Consider the following 18,708-nt stretch of genomic DNA (forward strand, 5'->3'; position numbering starts at 1 on the left):
ATTCTGCTGCTGCTTCAAGTCCATGAAAACAAGCACCTGAGGTTATTGATGTTCATGAAGTGACTCATCTGTACCACTGTTTGTAAACTTGAAGGTTTTTGGTGTACCTTCTACTGAACAAATGTTGAATATATAAATGCTACCTCAAAATTATCTTCTGTCATGCCTAAAGTCTTATTTCATAGGCAGCTGCCTCAAAATGAAGGGAGCGTTTTTGAAAAGTTGTGTCGCTTCACGTCTTTCTGTGCTTTGTTGACAAAGCTTCTGATGTGTGGAAGTGGGAGCTGTGCAGTCCTTCTAGTAACTCATGTGAGCTTCATTTGTAGTCGAGTGTTTTGGGAGCAATATTGGTATGCCCGGCATGCCCATCGGAAAGCTACCAGGCAGGTTTGGCTTGTTTTCATCCCAAGTTAACTTTAGGAAATGTTTCAAGTCTCTTTCTTCTAGTGTTAATGAACTTCGCAATGTTCCAACACATTTCTATCCAAGTGCTCATCAGTATCACTAATTATCAACCGACCTCATACTTTTAACAGTGGTGTCATTCCTGTTTTCATTTCACAAACAGGCAAATTGGCGTTATATTTAACCAGTGTTTCGTCCTTTGGCATGTACATTAATTGTTGCTATTTGAGCCCGCCACGTAAAGAACTAAACACTGTGGCATAGAGGACCTGCACGGGCCCAGGAGCCCGGCGGTGGGGAGATGGCCAGCGCAGGGATGGTCGCTTGCCGCAGAGGAGGCACGCTTACAGCATGGGGTTTTGCAAAGGCCAGATCCTGGTCGCGCTGAGGACTATTACCAGGGGGCCCACCCGCGGCTGCGAAGGGCTCCGGGTGGGGGAGAGCAGCCCCAGTTCTGTACCGAGGCCTGTGGAGGGGTGATGCGCTTGCAGGCCCGGGCGTCAGCCTGGCTCTCCGGCGGGCGGCCTGCGGGCAGAGGCCGGATCAGAGGGGTGGGGTGGCCCTCGGCAGCGCCGCGGCTCGGGGCGGGAGACACGGCTCTGTCTGCTGGGGAGGCCGGCTGGCTCCTTTCGCTTGCAACAGCCGCGCCGGGCAGCGGAGCAGCCGCCTCTCCCCGCAGAGGGGCAAGCGACGGGCCGCTGCCGGGAGGGCGGTAGCGTCTGGCGGAGGGAGGCGGCCCCACGCCAGGGCTAGCAGGGGAGAAGTCTCCACTGAAGGGAAAACAGCGCCCACGCGCGATGGACGGGACGCCAGAGCGCCTCCGCGGCGGGGAGGGGAGGGCACTGCCTCGACGCGGCCGCAGCGCGGGCAGGGCCCCGCCGTACCGTCGCGCGACGCAGGGTGCCTTCTCCCTCCCCGCCGACGGAGACGCAGGCGGGGGCAGGCGCTCGCGCGGCGGCCAGCGGAGCATGCGCGGAGCGGCGGCGGGCCGAGATGGTGGCGGCGGCGGCGGGTCGGGGCAGCAGGTCGATGGCGGAGGCGGGCGGTATAGGGAGGGGAGACAGTGCGGGGGCCTCCAGCCACCGAGCGCCGCGCAGCTTAGCCCAGTCCCGAGCGGGCGGGGGGTGGCCTCAGTCCGCCTTGGTGTCGCCTCGCAGCGCCCCGAGGCGCCGGGGGCGAGAGGCGGCCGCGGGGGCGATGCGGGCCGGGCCGGGCCGGGCCGGGCCGGGCCGGGCTGGGCTGGGCTGGGCTGGGCTAAGGCTTTAGCCGGGCAGGAGGAGGAGGAGGAGGTAGCGGTGTCGCTGATGCGCTGCGCCTTGTGCTTCCTCGCCAGGTGTTCTCCCTCTGGCTTCCTATGTCCTATTCCCAGGAGGACTTCTTCAAAGAGTGCCTCAAGATGATGGCGAATATTGTCGTCCTGAACTTGCTCATTTGTATTTCTCTGGCTTTCTGGATCGTGTCCATAACTGCAAGTACGTACTACGGTGAGTCCAAAGGCCGGGGGCTGGGGAGAGGTCGGCAGGGCAGGGCAGGGCGAGGGGCGAGCCGAAACTCCCGCCCCCCACCGCCCTCCCCTCCAGCCCCTGCAGGCTGGTGGGGATGGAGGATTGGAAGAGGGGTGTGCACAGCCCCTTCCATCGTCAGTGGAGCTGAAAACCTCCGTCCTGACAGTAGCTGATAAGGGTTTAGGAGGTGTTAACAGCCACTGTACCCTTCTTCGCAGCTCTGCCTGGGGAACCCGTTGTATTTAAAATGTTGGTATCCTTTGTGATTTATCTCCCTAAAATAAACCAAATAAGATAAAAATGAAAAAGTGAAAAGAAAGAGCGAGCTGATAGATGTCTTTCTCTATCAGGGGATTTAGTGACAGCATGGGAGGAGTGTGCTAGCCTTCAAAACAGTTTTAGGAATGCACACGCAGCCTTTGAACAGGGCACGCAAGAAGCGTTCCTTCGTCGAGGAACAAAGAAACAGGGGAAATGGTACAAAAAGAGAGGGATGTATGCATAGAGTCTCTGGCATGGGTGTATACAGTCAGCCTAGTGTTCTGTTCAGGCAACTCAGGCAAGCTGTGGGTTAGTTGTGTGTAGTTGCAGGGACACTAGTACTTCTGTGGTCTATCATTTCAGTTCTCGGACCATTTTTACAGCAGTGTGCAAAAGCAGCAGTACTGCCTCCAGCATCAGTTCAAGCCTAGAAGAGTTTAACTGCTTTCCCAGGTCAGGTAAAGACCTGTCCTTAAGACCTCAGCTAATTTCATGCAGGAAGAGCTCCAGTGTCATTGCAGTGCTGCTGAGAGTGCCTAGGGATGCAGTATGAACACCCTCAACTGCTTAGTGTCATCCTGGATCCAGAAGAAGCTAGAATAAATATCCCACCAGTATAAGCTGGCTTTTGCAGTGGCAGTTGGATGTCTGTGCTCAGTGTTTTTCAGTGCTTCAGGTTTTAGGATGGAATATTAATCCTGATACAGCATTAAATCTGTGTTGTCTGGACACTTCTACTTTGGCGTGCAGTGAGATGCCAGAGGCAGAGAAGGTATGCAGAAGCAGGCTTCACAAACAGGTTTTGTTTGTGTCATTTAGAGCTAGCCAAGTTGGATTGAAACGCGCAACTTCATTTGTGCATGTCTGCTCTCCATAGGTATAGCTCTCTGAGTTTTGCCTATGATTAGGGTATTCTGCTCCTTGCTATCTAATGTGATTGAGAATTGACAGCATAGAGTGGAGAGACCTGGTATCAGGTGAATCAGGATAGGGACTGATACAAAGGAGGAGGCAGCAGACAAATTCTTTTTTTTGTGGAGAATGACTGTGGAACAAGAAGGACATAACAACTTTTGTCCGTTTGCCTGAGACTGTGGAAAGACCTTGGCTTGAGGAAGTGAATGAAGTGTATAGTAGGAGTGGGCTTAATGAAGTGGGAATGATAACTTAAGTTCAGCCCATAAAAGCGATGAAATTCACAGTCCTTAACCATAAATATAAAAATCTACAAACATACATTTTATTAATTTATAGTTTATAGTTCATAGTAATGCTTAAGCACCAAACAGTGACCAAAATGTTGATAAAATGGGAGTGTTGAAGAATCCATAACAAACTGATGAACGTGTTCTTAGTCTTAACTGCTTACATTTAGTAGTAATTTAGTACCGATACTTTTCTTCCCCCCCCAAAGGAAATAGAAAAAGGTCAGCTTAAAAATGACCTTAAAAAGATGAAAATTCTGTTTGTTAAACAACCAAAAAGAACCCCTTTGTGTTCTGGTACTGGTCACAGTCAAGTTAATATCAAGAACCTTCTTGGTTTGTGATTAGCGATACCAGAGTAGAGCACTGGAGATCTCTTCATACACAGCCGGTGCTTGTCTTCTGAGTTTTTGAGTCAACTCTTGGCTGCAAGACTCCCTTGCACACCTTCTGCAGCATTGGGGCTTTTTAGTACACTGAAGAAAAGTTTTCATCTTGTGAATCTTTGTGCTTGCAATGACAAGTGGCTTACTGTGAAATGTGTTTGCCCTACTTTGTAACGGGGAGCCTGTATATCTGCAAAGCTCTAGGTACTGCTGACGCAAAAGTTTTCAGTGAAAACCATCACATTTACCTTTCCAGCAACACAAGCTGCTGTGCCTATGTGAAATCTGTCGTCTATGAGTTTGAAACCTACTTTAATTCTAGGCATGTGATCTGTTACACTTGTGTAGCAGATGTGATAAATAACTTCTCATGAATTTGTATTTTTTCGCTCAAAAGCTACATTAACAATTAGATTTACTTTTTAAAAGTTTGTAGGGTTTTTTTAACAAAAACTGTCGCTTGACTACTTACTGAGATGGTCATCAACTTAAAAGTATTTTTTTGAGAGCCTTACATCAAGTTCAAAAGGGTTGGAAGGGCTGATTTTTTTAGAATGTGGTCATGCCACTTTCACCTAGTAGACTGGCTTGTCATTTTTTCTGGTAGTGAAATTCTCTCAAAGTAGTGTAGTTCAGGATATAATCAATAGCTTTCTTTTCTCTCTGACTGCAAAATGGAAGACTTTTAAACTGTAGTATTAAGGAACAATTTCTTCTCAGACTTCTAAACTTCAGTATTCTCTAAGATGTACTTTTGGCATCTATTGCAATGAAGTTTGTGTCTTACAATTTAAAGTCAAAATGAGGTGATAGAATATAAAGGTTGTAAGAGTTCTACTGCGATAATTTATTGAGTCAGTTTTATGATTAAAATACTATACCTTTTAACTGAACAATAACAACTCCTTTATTAACTTCAACAACTGCTTTTATTTTAGTAAATGTTCTGCAGTTTTAGAAGAAAACAAATATGTTTAGGACATTCATAAATTGTCTCCTTAGAAGATAAGTTGCTATGGACACTAGTGCTTTGTGGAATAGTGTGGAATTATGACAGCTGAGGGGGATATTGTTTTCCTGTTCTGCAAGCTTGTTTAAATTCAGATCATAGTGACTTGAATGACTAAGCAGAGGGAACAAACTGGGAACTCAAGAAAATACTTTTTAGAAAGCTCTGTAGATACTTTGATGAGAAAATAGCTTGATTTTTTTCTATTCAGTTTTGTTTTTAAAAGTAAAGCATTTAGAGTTTTGAAAACTAGCATTTTTTTGTTTGGGAGTTGTTCAAGTGGTCTGTCTTGGCAGTTCAAATTTAATAATTGTGAGCAAAGAATATCATTTAAAAGCAATCCTTTCTTGTAAAAAGTTTTGGGTTTGACTAATTTCCAGTTAAATACTTCAAAACATTCTAAGTTGGGGTTTTTTTCTGTGTAACAAGGAGGATAACAGGTGAGCCATTTCTGTATAGATGTTAATACTAGACCTGAAATAATTTATTTCTCTTCAGTTCCCGAAAAGCAGTATACTTTCCAAATACAGAAGCTTTGATTATGTAGAATTGCTTTCATATGAAAGCAAGGAATCCATCGATTTAAACCATGCAATGTATTGTTAGCTCTGTGAGAAAGCCAATAACCTACAATCAAATATTTGAATAGCTGTAACACAGGAAACTCAGTTTGATTAAATTATCTTGACTAGTAGACAAAGTAAAGAGGAAGCTCAGAGCTGTCTTGTTAATCGATACTGATGAGAAATCACAAGGAGGGACTTAAGTAATATGGCAATTCAGTTGCAGCTGCTGTCAGAGAAAAAAATCGGTGAAAAGGATTCCCCCATTATGTGCAGCACATTACTTCACAGAAAAAGAAAGGTATCTCCTAGCTTAAATACCTGTTTTCAGTCTGTGCTGAATATACCATGCCACAAAGAAAATATTTCTCATGCGAACATGTTGTACAAGTGAAAAGAAACTCTCTTGACGCTAAATCTGTTTGATTGTGCTGTTCTAAATAAAATTGAGAAAAAATAACAGGGAAGGCAGTGGAACATAGAAGCGGAAAAGAATTAGTCTAGAAAATCCTCAGAGAAGAAAAAATTTCTGACAGTAAATACATACTACAAGACATGAAATTGTTGCATGCAGCTTGCTTTTCAACAAGTCTCTGCAACACTCCAGACCGAAGTGTGCAGTTAGTTGTCTATACTGCTGCCAGGTTGGGAAGAGGGTGTGCGTGTGTTTGCGGTCGAGAGTGGCTATGCAAAGTAAAGAATAAGAAGTCTAAATCATCTGTGATTCTCAGCTAAGCCAAATTTTCTGTAGATTAGAGAAACAGACAGGACAAGGAAAACTGCACTACATAACTTCAGGCTTGCTTGAGGATAAATATTCAGGTGGAAAGCAGACTGTATAACAGCCGACTCGCACGTCATGTGGCTACCTTTCCTTAAATACAAAAATGGATAGCATATATTGTTCTTTATTAAAAAACATTATTTTGGGAACCCAGTGGCTTGCTGAAATAAGTTTAATTTTTTAAGTGTTCCTAGTTTCCTTTGCATGTTTCTAGGACTAGCCCTTTTGGTGAAAAATGTATGGTTAATCAATTTGTAAGAACATCCATTGTAGAGATAACGGATGTGTTCTCAGGTCCTGAGGGATATAAATTCTCCCTGAGATATGCTGCTGTGGTGGAGAGAGGGACCCAAGAGTGTGGTTACCATGGATAAAGGCGATCAGATAGTAATGCAAGAAAAGATGAGAAGAACAAGGAGCAGCAGGGCAAATACGTGTTTTACACCACACCTGTCTGTGATTAATATACTGCATGACTGAAGAGCTAAGTAGCCTAGTTCAATACAAGCAGGTAATTGAGGGAGGGGAATTACACCATCCAAGCTACTTAACATATTCACATCTTTTTTTAGAAATGAAACACCGTTGACTCAGCCAAAAAATTGTCAGAAATTGTAAAATCTTTGGCTCTGTCTGCGATGAGTACTGCGTGTGCTTGCGGTCAATGCCATTTCAAAATGCCAATAGCAGAATTAGAAAGGAACAGTGAAGGCAGCAAGGATCATCAGAGGAGGTAACAGCATCCATTTGAAGAGGACTTAAATAGGTAAAGATATTTCAGCATAGAAAGGGGACATCTTTATAGGTCATGAATGGCAGGAAGAATGTGAATAGGAAATCATTATTCAGTTGGTCATAAAATTTAGTAGATGTCTGATGAAACTGGAGGCAGCAGAATCTTTGTTGTTCGTCTTTTTGAAAGGGCTTTTTCAGTGCATCTAAAACCAGAATTCAGTTCTGTGGGTGGTTGTGGAGATGAAAATTGTAACTGTTTATAAAAATGGATTGGACAAATATATGGGGGATTTTAGAAATGCCAACATGAAAGTTCCCAATAAAACAGGGAAGATCAGTCTTATCTATTCCTTACACTCTTCCCTTCCACATGTGAGGCTTACCACTGCCAGATGGGATTCTGAGTCAGACAGATGTTTGGCTTGATCCAGTTTGGAAGTTCTCGTATTTTCGACCAAGTATAGTGTGGAAGCAGTCAGAACGTTTTGGATACCAACAAAAGAGGAGTATTTCTTTTTTAAAACTAAAGCATCTAAACTTTCTTTCTTGCATCAGTGTAAATTATCAGTGATGCTGTGATTAAACTGATGATTTGTTCACAGACCAGCAGGACAGAATCGCTGTACAAAATGAATGTATACATGAACTGCAGGACTTCCTGCTGGTTTTATTAGATGGCATCAAGTATCACTGTAACTCACAGAATATGTAAGTTTTCCAAACTAGAATAAAAAGGATATGATGGTAATATTAAAGCCATTAGATAGCTTATATGCATGCTGATGTCTTCTCTCCACATAGACATGAAACTACTTATAAAGTCTTCTGTCAGCCAAGTAACAGCAGTCCTATTAACATAGTGTAAAATTCTGATTGATGGCATAGACAACAAAGTGACAGCATTAGGCACATCTTAGGAATAATTCAGAATACACAGATGATGAAAAAAGTTGCTTGCTTTTCATAGCCAAAAACTACCAAGGTAAAGCTTTTTATAAACAAGAATTACTTTTCCCAAAACACTGGTATTTGGGATGGCTTGAAAAACAACGTAAAGCTTCCAGTATATTGTTCTAATTTTCCTTCCGTTACAATGCTTAAAAGCGTTAGTGACCATAGACAGTGTTGTTCATTCCCTTTATTGCTGCCATATTTTCTGAAACTTCATCAAGAAAAGAATCATAATAGTAATAAAAAATTCATATTTGTTATTGTAGTTGCCAGAGAATCAGTCATAACATGATCTATGAGGGAAGCTCTTGCACTAATTTATTTACTTAAAGTTGCTTTGCAGTGTCTTTACATGTTTTGGTAACAGGAATTTTAGTTTGAATCTTACTCATATTTGGAACTGAATCCTACATAACTTACTGTGAATGTATGGGTTGTTTTTTTTTCCCAAAATCTGCACTTACCTGTTCTATCCAAATCAGGTTTCAGCTGGTCTTAACATTTTGAATGTTAATTTTTGGAGTTTATAAATCCCTTTTAGAATGGAAAATACCACTATGTTTATTTCTTGACACATTTGCTATTTCTTTTTAATTAATTTTAGTTAATTTAATGTCTTTTTTCCGTGAAAGCTGAATAGAAAAATGGAGTAGATCATTGCAGATATTTTGGTCTTCCATTCATAAGAATATATTTCTTCTAAAGAGTAAAAAGTTTAATATCTATTAAGATCAGATTTTAAATATATACTATAAGCTAATTACTTTTAAGATATAAAGGCATTAAAAAGGCTTATAAGAATGATCTGTAACCATTTTATTTGATTTATCAGGTACTTTACGACCCATTTCTCCATGGCGCTGGCTTTTTTCAGTCTTGGTTCCACTAATAATTGCTACACAGGGTTTTAAGAAGAAGAGTCTTGATCACAGTGGTGCATTGGGAGGTATGTTTTTTCTGAGACGATTCAGTTAAACATTTAATAAACTAAATTAAGGTCCTTTTTATTGTACGTAATATTCTTTTAAGACTTTCCTACCTAGTTCTATTATAATAAAAGTATAAATGTAAGCATATATACCTTGAATTCATACTGATTTTTTTTCTCATGCCTGTTTAAATAGTCATTAATTTTTGCTGCTGTTTGTAACTAATTTGATTAATATTGTCATCAGATTTATATAAACCTATAAGATTGTTTTAAACTTCAGTACAGCAGTTAAATCACATGGTTTTGTTTAACATATAGATGGATTCACATAGAGATAATGAAAAGGCAGAGGCAGTGGTAAAGAAATACCATAAAATTGAGCCCTGTCAGCAGCCTACCTGCCTGGTAGGAAACCAACCAGTAAAGATAACATGGTTCTCCTTTCTGTAATATGAGCAGTTTTAGGCATTTTTTGCTTCCCAAAAATGAGAAGAAAAATAAATCTTTTAACAAAGGTTTTTCTTGACTACGTGAGAAAAACCCCAACGTAGTGTACAATAGTGATCGTTGGCATCTGATGCAAGATTTCCGTGTGAGGTGATTCACCCTTGTCTTGTGACATTGTCCGAATTGATGGTCAATGGGAAGAGACAGGACCTCAAATCCTTTCCTTCCGTGTCATCCATTTTGAAAGTCTTGTTCTGTCTGTGAGTTAAGGGGAGCATTTTCTAAATTAGAAAAAAAAAAACCCATCTTTTCTATTCTGCTGTGTTTTTACCTCTTAGCATAACAGCTCCGCTAGCCAGCTTATATTTGCATTTGCTTTAAGTGCGGCCAATTTTCTTTCAGTTGTGAAGAATTGTAATCTCATGGTGGGCAGTGAGAATTAGACCTCCCCTGTGGAGGAGGAGATAAAGAAGCACATCCAGGAGCTCAAATACTTCAGAAAATCACAGAAAGAAAAAGATGACATAAAAATCAGAAACAAAAAAAGAAAATTAAGTACAGAAGGGAGAAGTAGCAGCTGTTAAGATATGGAGGAGGGTTATCCAGGTTATCTTAGAGACCTCGGAGGAGGGATTTGATTCCCAAATTGAATATAAACTTGCTGGTGGAGACACAGCCACAGCTGTATATATGCTTCTTGTACAAATCATCGTATTCTTCAGGCAGGGTACTTACATTTCAATTAGATATCCTTTGGCCTGTGTTTTTTTATTGCTCTTCTATTTTTGCATAGTATTACTGATTTGTGGCAAGAGGTCTTAAAAAATCATGCACTTGAGCAGTAGCAATAAAATTAGCAATTAAGGAATAAAATTTAAGAGAAAAATATAAAAACTCATTTTTTTTCAGTCAAGATATCACTGGAATTCTCATAGAGGTATTAGGTGCTTCAGTAATTCTGTTATTGCATGATTGTCTTAGGTTTATCATGAAGATACTCTTCATATCCAAGAGATTGAAAATACTTAATTGCTTTGCAAAGCAGACATTGTTACATGGAGGAACTTTATATACTTTTTTTTTCTTCATAGGATTGGTGGTTGGATTTATCCTTACAGTTGCAAATTACAGTTTCTTCACTTCTTTGTTTGTATTTTTTGTTACTTCTTCAAAACTTACTAAATGGAAAAAAGATATAAAGAAGCAAATAGATTCAGAATACAAAGAAGGTAAATCATAACATTTTAATTCTTTCAGATCCCTCATAGAGAATAAGTACTGCATATTCCTCTTCCTTCCAAATGTTCAGATGAGATGTAACATCTAGTATAGGGAACACTGTTTTCGTGCCTCCCCTCCACCCTTAGCCTTATGAACATTAGCAAGCGACTTTGCTTTTGCTTCTGTTCTGTGTAATAAATTGCTATCTAGTTTCTGATTTGAAAGTGTGTCTTTTTAAATTTAACTTTATGTGTATTTTGCTTTTGTCACATGCTGTTGCCTGTCTAAGTGTTTTGCCTGAAAATACTAAAATTTAGTTTTTGTCACTTTAGGTGGACAGAGGAATTGGGTGCAAGTAGTCTGTAATGGTGGTGTTCCTACTGAGCTGGCTGTCTTATATATGATAGAAAATGGACCGGGTGAAATTCCAATAGACTTTTCAAAGCAATACACTGCATCATGGATGTGCTTATCCCTTTTGGGAGCTTTGGCGTGCTCTGCTGGTGATACATGGGCTTCAGAGATCGGTAGCGTTATGAGTAAAAGCAAGCCAAGGTTGATAACAACCTGGGAAGAGGTTCCAGTAGGTGAGGAACAACAACCTGTTCTACATGTTCTTGTCTTAATATTTTGCTGATCTGCTTTGAATTATGCATCCAACTTGAAAAGTTAAAAAAAAAAGTGCCAAAAAACCCCAAACATCAGAAATCTGGGATTAGAAAATATTAGCAGAAATGTATTCTCTGAAATGGAATTTACTCCGTTGTGTTCCTGCTGCATCTTGTTGGTGAGATACACCAACATAGCATCCAGGGAGCTAAAATCATTCTTAGTGAATGCTGTCACTTCTCATCTCTGGTACTATTAAAAGTATTTATTCTGCCACTAATATAAAGAATACAAGTTATCATCTGAATTTTTCAGACATTAAAATTTTAATCAGTAGAAGAATATATATGCGTTCAATGCAGACACTATAGAAGATTTGCTGCTTAACCAAATCTCTCATTTCCTTTAACGTCTTACCAAAGGTGGGTAAAGTGAATATTCTGTCTGTGAAACCTTGTCTGCATAGTGGATGACATTGCTACCTTAAAGCAGCATGTGTTTTTTGAGTCTTGCTGGCATGTTGATCTGAGTTTTAGGTCTTGTGGGATAGGATTTAAATGCGTGGGCATTTTTTTTTCTTTTTGTAAGTGTTCTTCAGGTTTTTATTCAGTGAGCTGTCAAATGTCTTCCTTTCTCTTAAATTTGTTGGTGAAATATATCTTGGTATACCTCTTCTGAAAGAGGCATTGTTTTAATAACATGCGCATCTCAAGCTCTGTATTTTTGGAGCAAATACATTTTTCTCCCCTCCTCAACTGCCCGCCCCCACCCCACCCCACCCCACCCCCTCCCCCAGCACACAAATACCAGGTGACACTGCAAGGTGTGCTATCTGGTTTTATTTAATTTAATGCTAATGAATATGTCTAGATAACTAGCCTTAGAGAAAGGAAAAGTAATAGTAATATGCTGTAATGGTACAGATCAAGCTTCTCAGCAGCATAAAGGGAATTGTAAATAAAAGCTGTGGTAGCAGAGCCTTGTGGATGTAAGGCGGGAAGATCACTATGAACACAGTTTTGCTTTCATATAAAACATTTGAAGAAATACAAGTCTTTAAGAAAAAGTTTGTAAATCAGCTTGGTTTTGTTTTGATTTAGGTACTAATGGAGCAATTACTTTAGTGGGCCTGCTCTCAAGTTTGCTTGGGGGCATGGCAGTAGGTATAGCCTACTTCATAACACAACTCATTTTCGTGACTGATCTGGAAATATCTGCTCCACAATGGCCCATTATTGTGTTTGGTGCAGCAGCTGGCTTACTGGGATCAATTGTTGATTCATATTTGGGAGCTACGATGCAATACAGTGGTAAGAATCTTCTCTCTTTTTTTTTTTTTTTTACCCTCTCCTAATGTAACCTAAAAATGGACTTGGATTTCCAGAAGGGCTGAGGACATGATTTTTAAATGGAAAGAATACAGAATTAGCAACACAAAGGACAAAGGGAACCAGAGTGATGGACATGATAATGAAAACAAGAGCAAGGGCAGTTGGTCCTTTTCCACTTTTTGATTTATGTTACTGTCTTGTTGAGGACTGAAAGAGACCAGAGATCTCCAGCATGTTACCTTGGAAAAAGCAATTGCTGCCCTCTTCTTTTCTATATATCTAATTATGGTAACATTTTATAAGAGAAAATGTCAGCTTAATTTTATCCATTCCGCGCAGATTAAGTTGTCACTGCAGAAGCTCCATTTCTAACTCCCAAGACTTAGCAATAGTCTCAGCCATAAAAATTAAATAAGAAAAGCTCCAGGAAAATGCGCACAATATTTTACATTCTGTTTTTTACTGCTTAATAGAGTACTGTTTCCTGTAAGTTAAGCTTATCACAAACTAGCTGTGACTTTAAAAAAAAAAAAAAATCATGTCCATTTTTAAAAAAAATGTTGGCTGGCTGATTCTAAATTATTTCAGTATTTAATTACCCATTGCCTTTAAGGATTATTGTCTGTGATAAACACTACAGACAACCTTTACGTTAACCTGTAAACTTACCCTATGTTTAAAAATTGTTTAAAGACTGTATCTGACACTATTCTGTGTAACAGCTGGTTTACAGAGAGTACTTAAGTTTTCAGATTCATTGTCAGTATATTTATTTATTGAAAGTTGAGGTTTGAATGCGCAGAACTGCCTGAGGGATACAAGTCCTTTAAATCTACCATCAAAGTGAGAACTGCAAACTGTTGTTGACACTGTGGATTTGGCTTTCCAGCAGTTTTTATGCTCTATTCCTTGTAGTTCCAGGAAAGTCCAAAATATAATGGAGTGGTTAACCATTTGAGGAATTTTTAGATATTTCTGTACTAAAGAGGAAACACTTAAGCACTTGGACAATGTTTCATGCCCCTCATGAGGCAGATGTATTAAAAGAATGTGGTAAACCTAGCTAATGCATGCCTGCATGTATCAACATCTGTTTCTTCTTCACTTCAGATATTTTTCCATGCTCAGCAACTTACTTTGCTAGCTGCAGCAGGGACAGTATGCAAGTTCCACAATTTCTTTCACAAATTCATAAGCACTGCTGGAGTATGTATACTATATACACATATATGCTATGGTATATATATGCTGTGATATAGATGAAATAGCACTGCTCATGTGGTGCACACTGTTAGGTTTTGTGTCCCTCCTTACTTTAACCCACTTTTCCAATCCCTATTCAGTGTGGTCTCATAAGAAATACTCCAATCTCTCTGCAGCATCTTGAAAAACAATAAATAAATATGGCAGTGGTAATAAAGAATTATGTCTGTTTTGAAAACATTATGCTACCACTGCTTATCCCTTTTGTCAGTGTTTTTCCTGTTGGTAATCTTCCTAGATTTGGTTTATGTAATAGTTGGTGATACCCACTGTTTCTAAGGGAAAGTCCTTCCCTGCCCACACATTTATTAAGTAAAATTTTGTCTGAATAGTTGTGCAGAATTAGATTCAAATTTTCCCGTGTTATCAGTCTGAAGCCATACCTATTCTGTAAATAACAAAGCTAATGGAAGGACTTACTGTTACCTTTCCTACTGCTCTGAATCTATGCTTTATGTGCACTTGAGGTACATATTTATAAAAATTTATACCCAGTTTTTATCTCAAGAAAACTGATGACTTTCTAAAACATAGCAAGTGTTAAGAGTTAAACTATCAGGCTTTGAAGTTTGATTTTTCTGTAGCTCATTTGCATTACCCAAAGCTAGGTTTAAATGTATGATTCAAAGGTAAATGTAATACCAGCTATGTACCTGCCAAGCAGGTCTGTGGTGTGGGGTTTTTTAAGTTGTGTCTGAGGTGCTGAAAATTTTGTAATACAGTAGCAGCTCAAAATGAAAATTCTGTGTTGTGGGTATTAGCAGATATTCAAATCTACAGAGAAAAATAATGTTAATATAAAATGTGCTGATTTGTTTTGGAATGTTTCTGCATGTCAACCTTAAATGTGTGCATATGCACATATCCAGCTAATACTTCGCTATAGTGTGAGTTGGCATTAAAATCAAGCATCCTAGAATTTTATGCTTTTATCAGCATATAAAATAATGCAGCTGGACAAAACATAGGATAACAGTGTGTGAAACGCAGTGCTAGAATACTGCTAATACAGAGGCAGAGCAAGAAAAGGCTTAAGTAATAAGAAAAAAAAATCCAGCTGCTGGTAGTATAAAACTGCTGTGTAAATAGAAATGTTAAATTCAACCTCTGTAAGGGAGCTTGGTTTCTGTCAGATCAAGTAACATGTTATTTCCATAATTTTCCTTTGAAAACAAATACATCTTCTTGACAGGAAACACATGTTGCTAATCAGTTGTTTCTGTTCTGTTCAAAACAGCATCCTTTGCCTTAGAATGGCTCTGGGAATAGCTTTTTACTCTTCTGATTTAGCTTGTGTTTCATTCCTTTCTTTGCTATGGAACTACGTGAAGAAAGAAGTAGACCTGACAGAAGCGTAACTTTTCAAAAGAAGTAACTTCTGACATGAAGTATTGCATTTATATCAAATTCTTTGAAGCTACCAAATTAAACTAACTGTAATTTAGTTTAGTCTGTTGGTGGCTTTTCTTACAGAGGTTTAACACCATAGTAGTAAACTAAATTTAGGAAGTTGCATACACTTAGTTACTAAGTTTCTTTTCAGCTTGTTTCACTCTGTAAAACGAAGTTTTTTATCTTTTCCCAGGTTTTGACCAGAATATTGGCATGGTTGTCAACCACCAAACAAAAGACTCCAAGCACATATCTGGAAAACCTATATTAGACAACAACGCAGTAAATCTTTTTTCTTCTATAATCATTGCTTTGGTGCTTCCAGGCGTGGCATGGTGTTTCTGGCCCAGGGGTTGAAATGGTTTAAGGTTTTTTGCATGTGATTCATTTATGTTCAGTCTTACTCAAAAGGCTCTGAAGAGTTCTCTTTGAACTCTCTTGAAGAGAGGGATCTGAAACTTTCAGAGGGCCAAAGGACTTACCATCTCAACTTATTAAGGCTGTAAGTTTCATATGGCAATTGGCATCTGTCAGGGCAAGAAAGGGGTTTTGTCAATATGCTCTTGCTGCTCTTTAAGTGAATGTAGATCATTGCCAAGTGAGATGAGGCACTTCATTTATCCTCATGGAGCTGAAGGGTTGGGTGTCTATATTTTCTCCAGTCCCCAGCATCTGGAAGGGCAAGAAGCTGGAAATAAGTCTCATCAGTGTGATGGAGCATTGTGGCTATTGTCCAAGCCAGACAAAAAGTACTCTGAAACTTTATGTAGGCAGTGGTAACACAGGTGAAATGGGTGAATTCTGGTATTTCCCGTAATCTACAGTATGTAAGGTTTTATGGAAATATTGGGGTGGGGGGAGAGAAGCAAGCCTTGTTGCCTATTCCGTATCTTGCTACTATCTCCACTTTCCTGAGAATAGGGCTGGTAAAAGTGATGCCACTACATAATGTTTGAAGCAAAAGACTAAATTTAAAATAAAAACTCACTAGTTTTTCCAGTAAGAATAATAAATTTGTCTGTGCTTTTTTGACATCTTTATTTCCAAACTAATATTTATGAAGATTGTCAATACTGTGGTACTTATTGAATTACCTAAATGAAAGATTACAGTTATGAATTTACATTCATCTCTTTAGAAATAGAACATTTTTTCCATAACCATGGAATTGTTCCATAATGTTTAGCATTCTGACCAAACTACTCCTTGGTTCTTTCTCAGCAGTGGAAGTGTTTCCCATTTTGTTTGGGGTTGCTATTCAGAGAAGATGGCCTCAACCAAAGAAGCTACAGAGGTTATCCTCGTAGTGAAAGGGGAAAGTCTCACTTACAAACCATTTCAAAATGGGAATTTAACTTCTGGTGCTCAGGCTCCTATGTTAGGTGATTCCATCTTCCATCATTAATTTATAAAAGAGGTGAAAGTAATTTAGCCAGCACAGATTGTATTTAAACTTAGAGATACCCCCATAATAACCTGTCACTGTCAACATTCAGAAGGTAGGGCCCATACTGTTAACTTATAAAAAGCTTTTTCTTTTTATGTTTAGAGATAGGTGAGTATTTTGTGTTAAACATCTGATTTTTTTCACAAATGCCTTGTGTATGTTGCCTGTCTTAATTCACTTGAGTTGTGTATTATGTCACCTTTTATGGGAATATTCAAAAATTTTAACACCTTCCATGTTGAGTTTACTCTTTTGAAATCTAGTCTCTATAAATCTGGAATTTATCACTGGAACTAGTTCACTGTATTATCCAGTTATACAGATGAGATTTCAAACTAGTAAAAGCTTTTGAAAAGAACAAATTGTGTGGCTGCTGTGTGTCTGTTCCCGTGGAAAGGCACAAAATTATAAAAGGAATATATGCACTTAAACTGTAACAATAAATACTTGAGATTTTTATGCATTGTTTGGATTTATGCTGCTCCTAAATAAACACTGTATTAGTTGTCTTTCAAGATGTTACTAATACTGTTGTGATTTCTAGAATTAAGAGACACAATTTTTGTAAGATGTTTTTTCTTTCAATTCAATACCTTATTTTTGTATTCTTTTGTTTCCTGAAACGAAGTATACTTTCAAACACTGAAGTGGACATGGTCAGCGCTTTTCACTGTTTAATGTGGGTCTCATTTGAAAAAGAGCTTGCCATAGTGAGAAGACATCTGTGATTTTAAATTCATAGAAGCATGAAATGCTTTGATCTGTTATCATATGAATGAATGTGATCTGAATGAACAACTCCTGCCAGTGGGACCTTCAAAGGCCATTATTCAGAATTTTTTATTTGTCATGTCTTAGTGATGACACTGAGTTGCTTTTAAAATTCCCACTCATAAATCTCCAGTATTTAGAAAGATCTGAGCACTCTTGAACTCTGAAAAGGACAGTGTTAACTTTGGGTGTATTATATTAAGTGGAGTATAGCTTATGCAAATATTGTTACATTTAACTATTTAGTAGCTGTAAAACTTAGCTTTGGTGGGGGAGTAGGGGATGTAGGGAAGAAGTTACAGAATGTGATAAACTGCCTGTAAACTGGTGTGTGTGACTAAGAGCAGTTCCTGAGCTCAGAAAGGAGCAGACAGGAATACCACCTGCCCGCGTGCTACTTGGAGAGGCAGAAAATGCAGGAAGTAAATGGGAAAGTGATAAAAAGAGGAGGAGCTAGGAGAAAATCAAGGAAATTGATAGATTTGAAGGTACAAAATAGGTCACTGGAGTAAGCAAATTTAATTCCATTCTTTAAACACTAGAATATTTGTTTTGCTTGAGAGCCATTGGTATTGTTAGTGTAAGAGATAACTGTCACTGATTTTCCTTTCATGTTGAAGTGGCACCAATATTTCCACAGCACCAAGGGGATAAACTCAATATTTTTTTAGTTGAAGAGGCTAAAATTGCGAAGCATTGGTCTTCATTCTTGGCTTGATTTTTAGATGTGTTAGAAGTTCCAGTAAGAGTATGATTATAACATAATTGCGTATGAGAAATCTTTAGCCAGGTCTTGGTTAAGCAAGAGTGATCTTGAGTGTTGAAGTATGCTGGTATCAGAGTCACCAATATGCAGTTATTTTTTATATTTCTATTTTGTTGTTACAACTATATAGATTGTATTGGGTCTGTCCATGCTGCTGTTGAGTGGCACATCATTGCAGATGTAAACCACAGTTCCCTGGGACAATGAAATGAAGTGGTATAAAGAATGAAGGGTGTATACCATCTCTCTTGGGTATTAAGGACTAGCTGATGTTAAGAAGACTGACTTTTTTACAATATAGGGCTGAAACATCTCGAAATACTTTGGGCACTTTACAGAACCTGATTTGGGCACTGGATAACTGGTGATGGATTGATTTTCACATTAAAATAGGTTAGGATTGGGCATCTCAAATTTGTAAGTATGATTTGTTTTCCTTGTGTTTGCCCCAACAGGGCTTTGGTCCCCACTCAGCCTTTTTTTGAATTTCATTATCCAGCATCTTAAATTGCAGAAAGTCACTCTTCTTTAAGCAGGAGTTAACCTGTTTTACAGAAAGTTTATTCATTTAAGCTTTGTAGGTACATTACAGTCTCTGCTTCTAGCTATTGCCATAAGTGGATAATAACTTTAAATTTAAATATGCTTCTGTTGGGGCATGCAGTTCTCACAGCTATGGGCCTGTTGTTATGCATAAATAAGAGCAGGTACATGAATTCATTCAGA

At 39.0% G+C, this 18,708-nt stretch overlaps 1 protein-coding gene across 2 annotated transcripts; it reads left to right on the forward strand.

The window, feature by feature from the left end:
- The first annotated feature begins 1,400 nt into the window (after positions 1–1,400).
- On the forward strand, positions 1,401–16,909 carry TMEM19 (transmembrane protein 19). 2 transcript variants are annotated; one of them, XM_059816570.1, is made up of 7 exons: positions 1,401–1,430; positions 1,739–1,889; positions 8,637–8,750; positions 10,274–10,411; positions 10,736–10,990; positions 12,113–12,322; positions 15,192–16,909. In XM_059816570.1, exons 2-7 carry the CDS (start codon positions 1,760–1,762, stop codon positions 15,353–15,355), a joined length of 1,011 nt encoding a protein of 336 aa, XP_059672553.1. In that variant the 5' UTR covers positions 1,401–1,430; positions 1,739–1,759; the 3' UTR covers positions 15,356–16,909. The 2 variants fall into 2 exon arrangements, with proteins under 2 accessions (XP_059672553.1, XP_059672552.1); XM_059816569.1 differs by lacking the exon at positions 1,401–1,430 and having other exon boundaries at positions 1,743–1,877.
- Positions 16,910–18,708: the final 1,799 nt, after the last annotated feature.

Source organism: Gavia stellata, chromosome 4 (genome assembly GCF_030936135.1).
Source record: "Gavia stellata isolate bGavSte3 chromosome 4, bGavSte3.hap2, whole genome shotgun sequence".
Taxonomy (NCBI): Eukaryota; Metazoa; Chordata; class Aves; order Gaviiformes; family Gaviidae; genus Gavia; species Gavia stellata.

Coding starts and splice junctions, on each gene's coding strand:
- TMEM19 (XM_059816570.1), top strand. CDS start 1,760: ATGTCCTATTCCCAGGAGGACTTCTTCAAAGAGTGCCTCAAGATGATG. Junction 1,890..8,636: donor AACTGCAAGTACGTACTACG/GTGAGTCCAAAG, acceptor TTGATTTATCAG/GTACTTTACGACCCATTTCT. Junction 8,751..10,273: donor TCACAGTGGTGCATTGGGAG/GTATGTTTTTTC, acceptor TTTTCTTCATAG/GATTGGTGGTTGGATTTATC.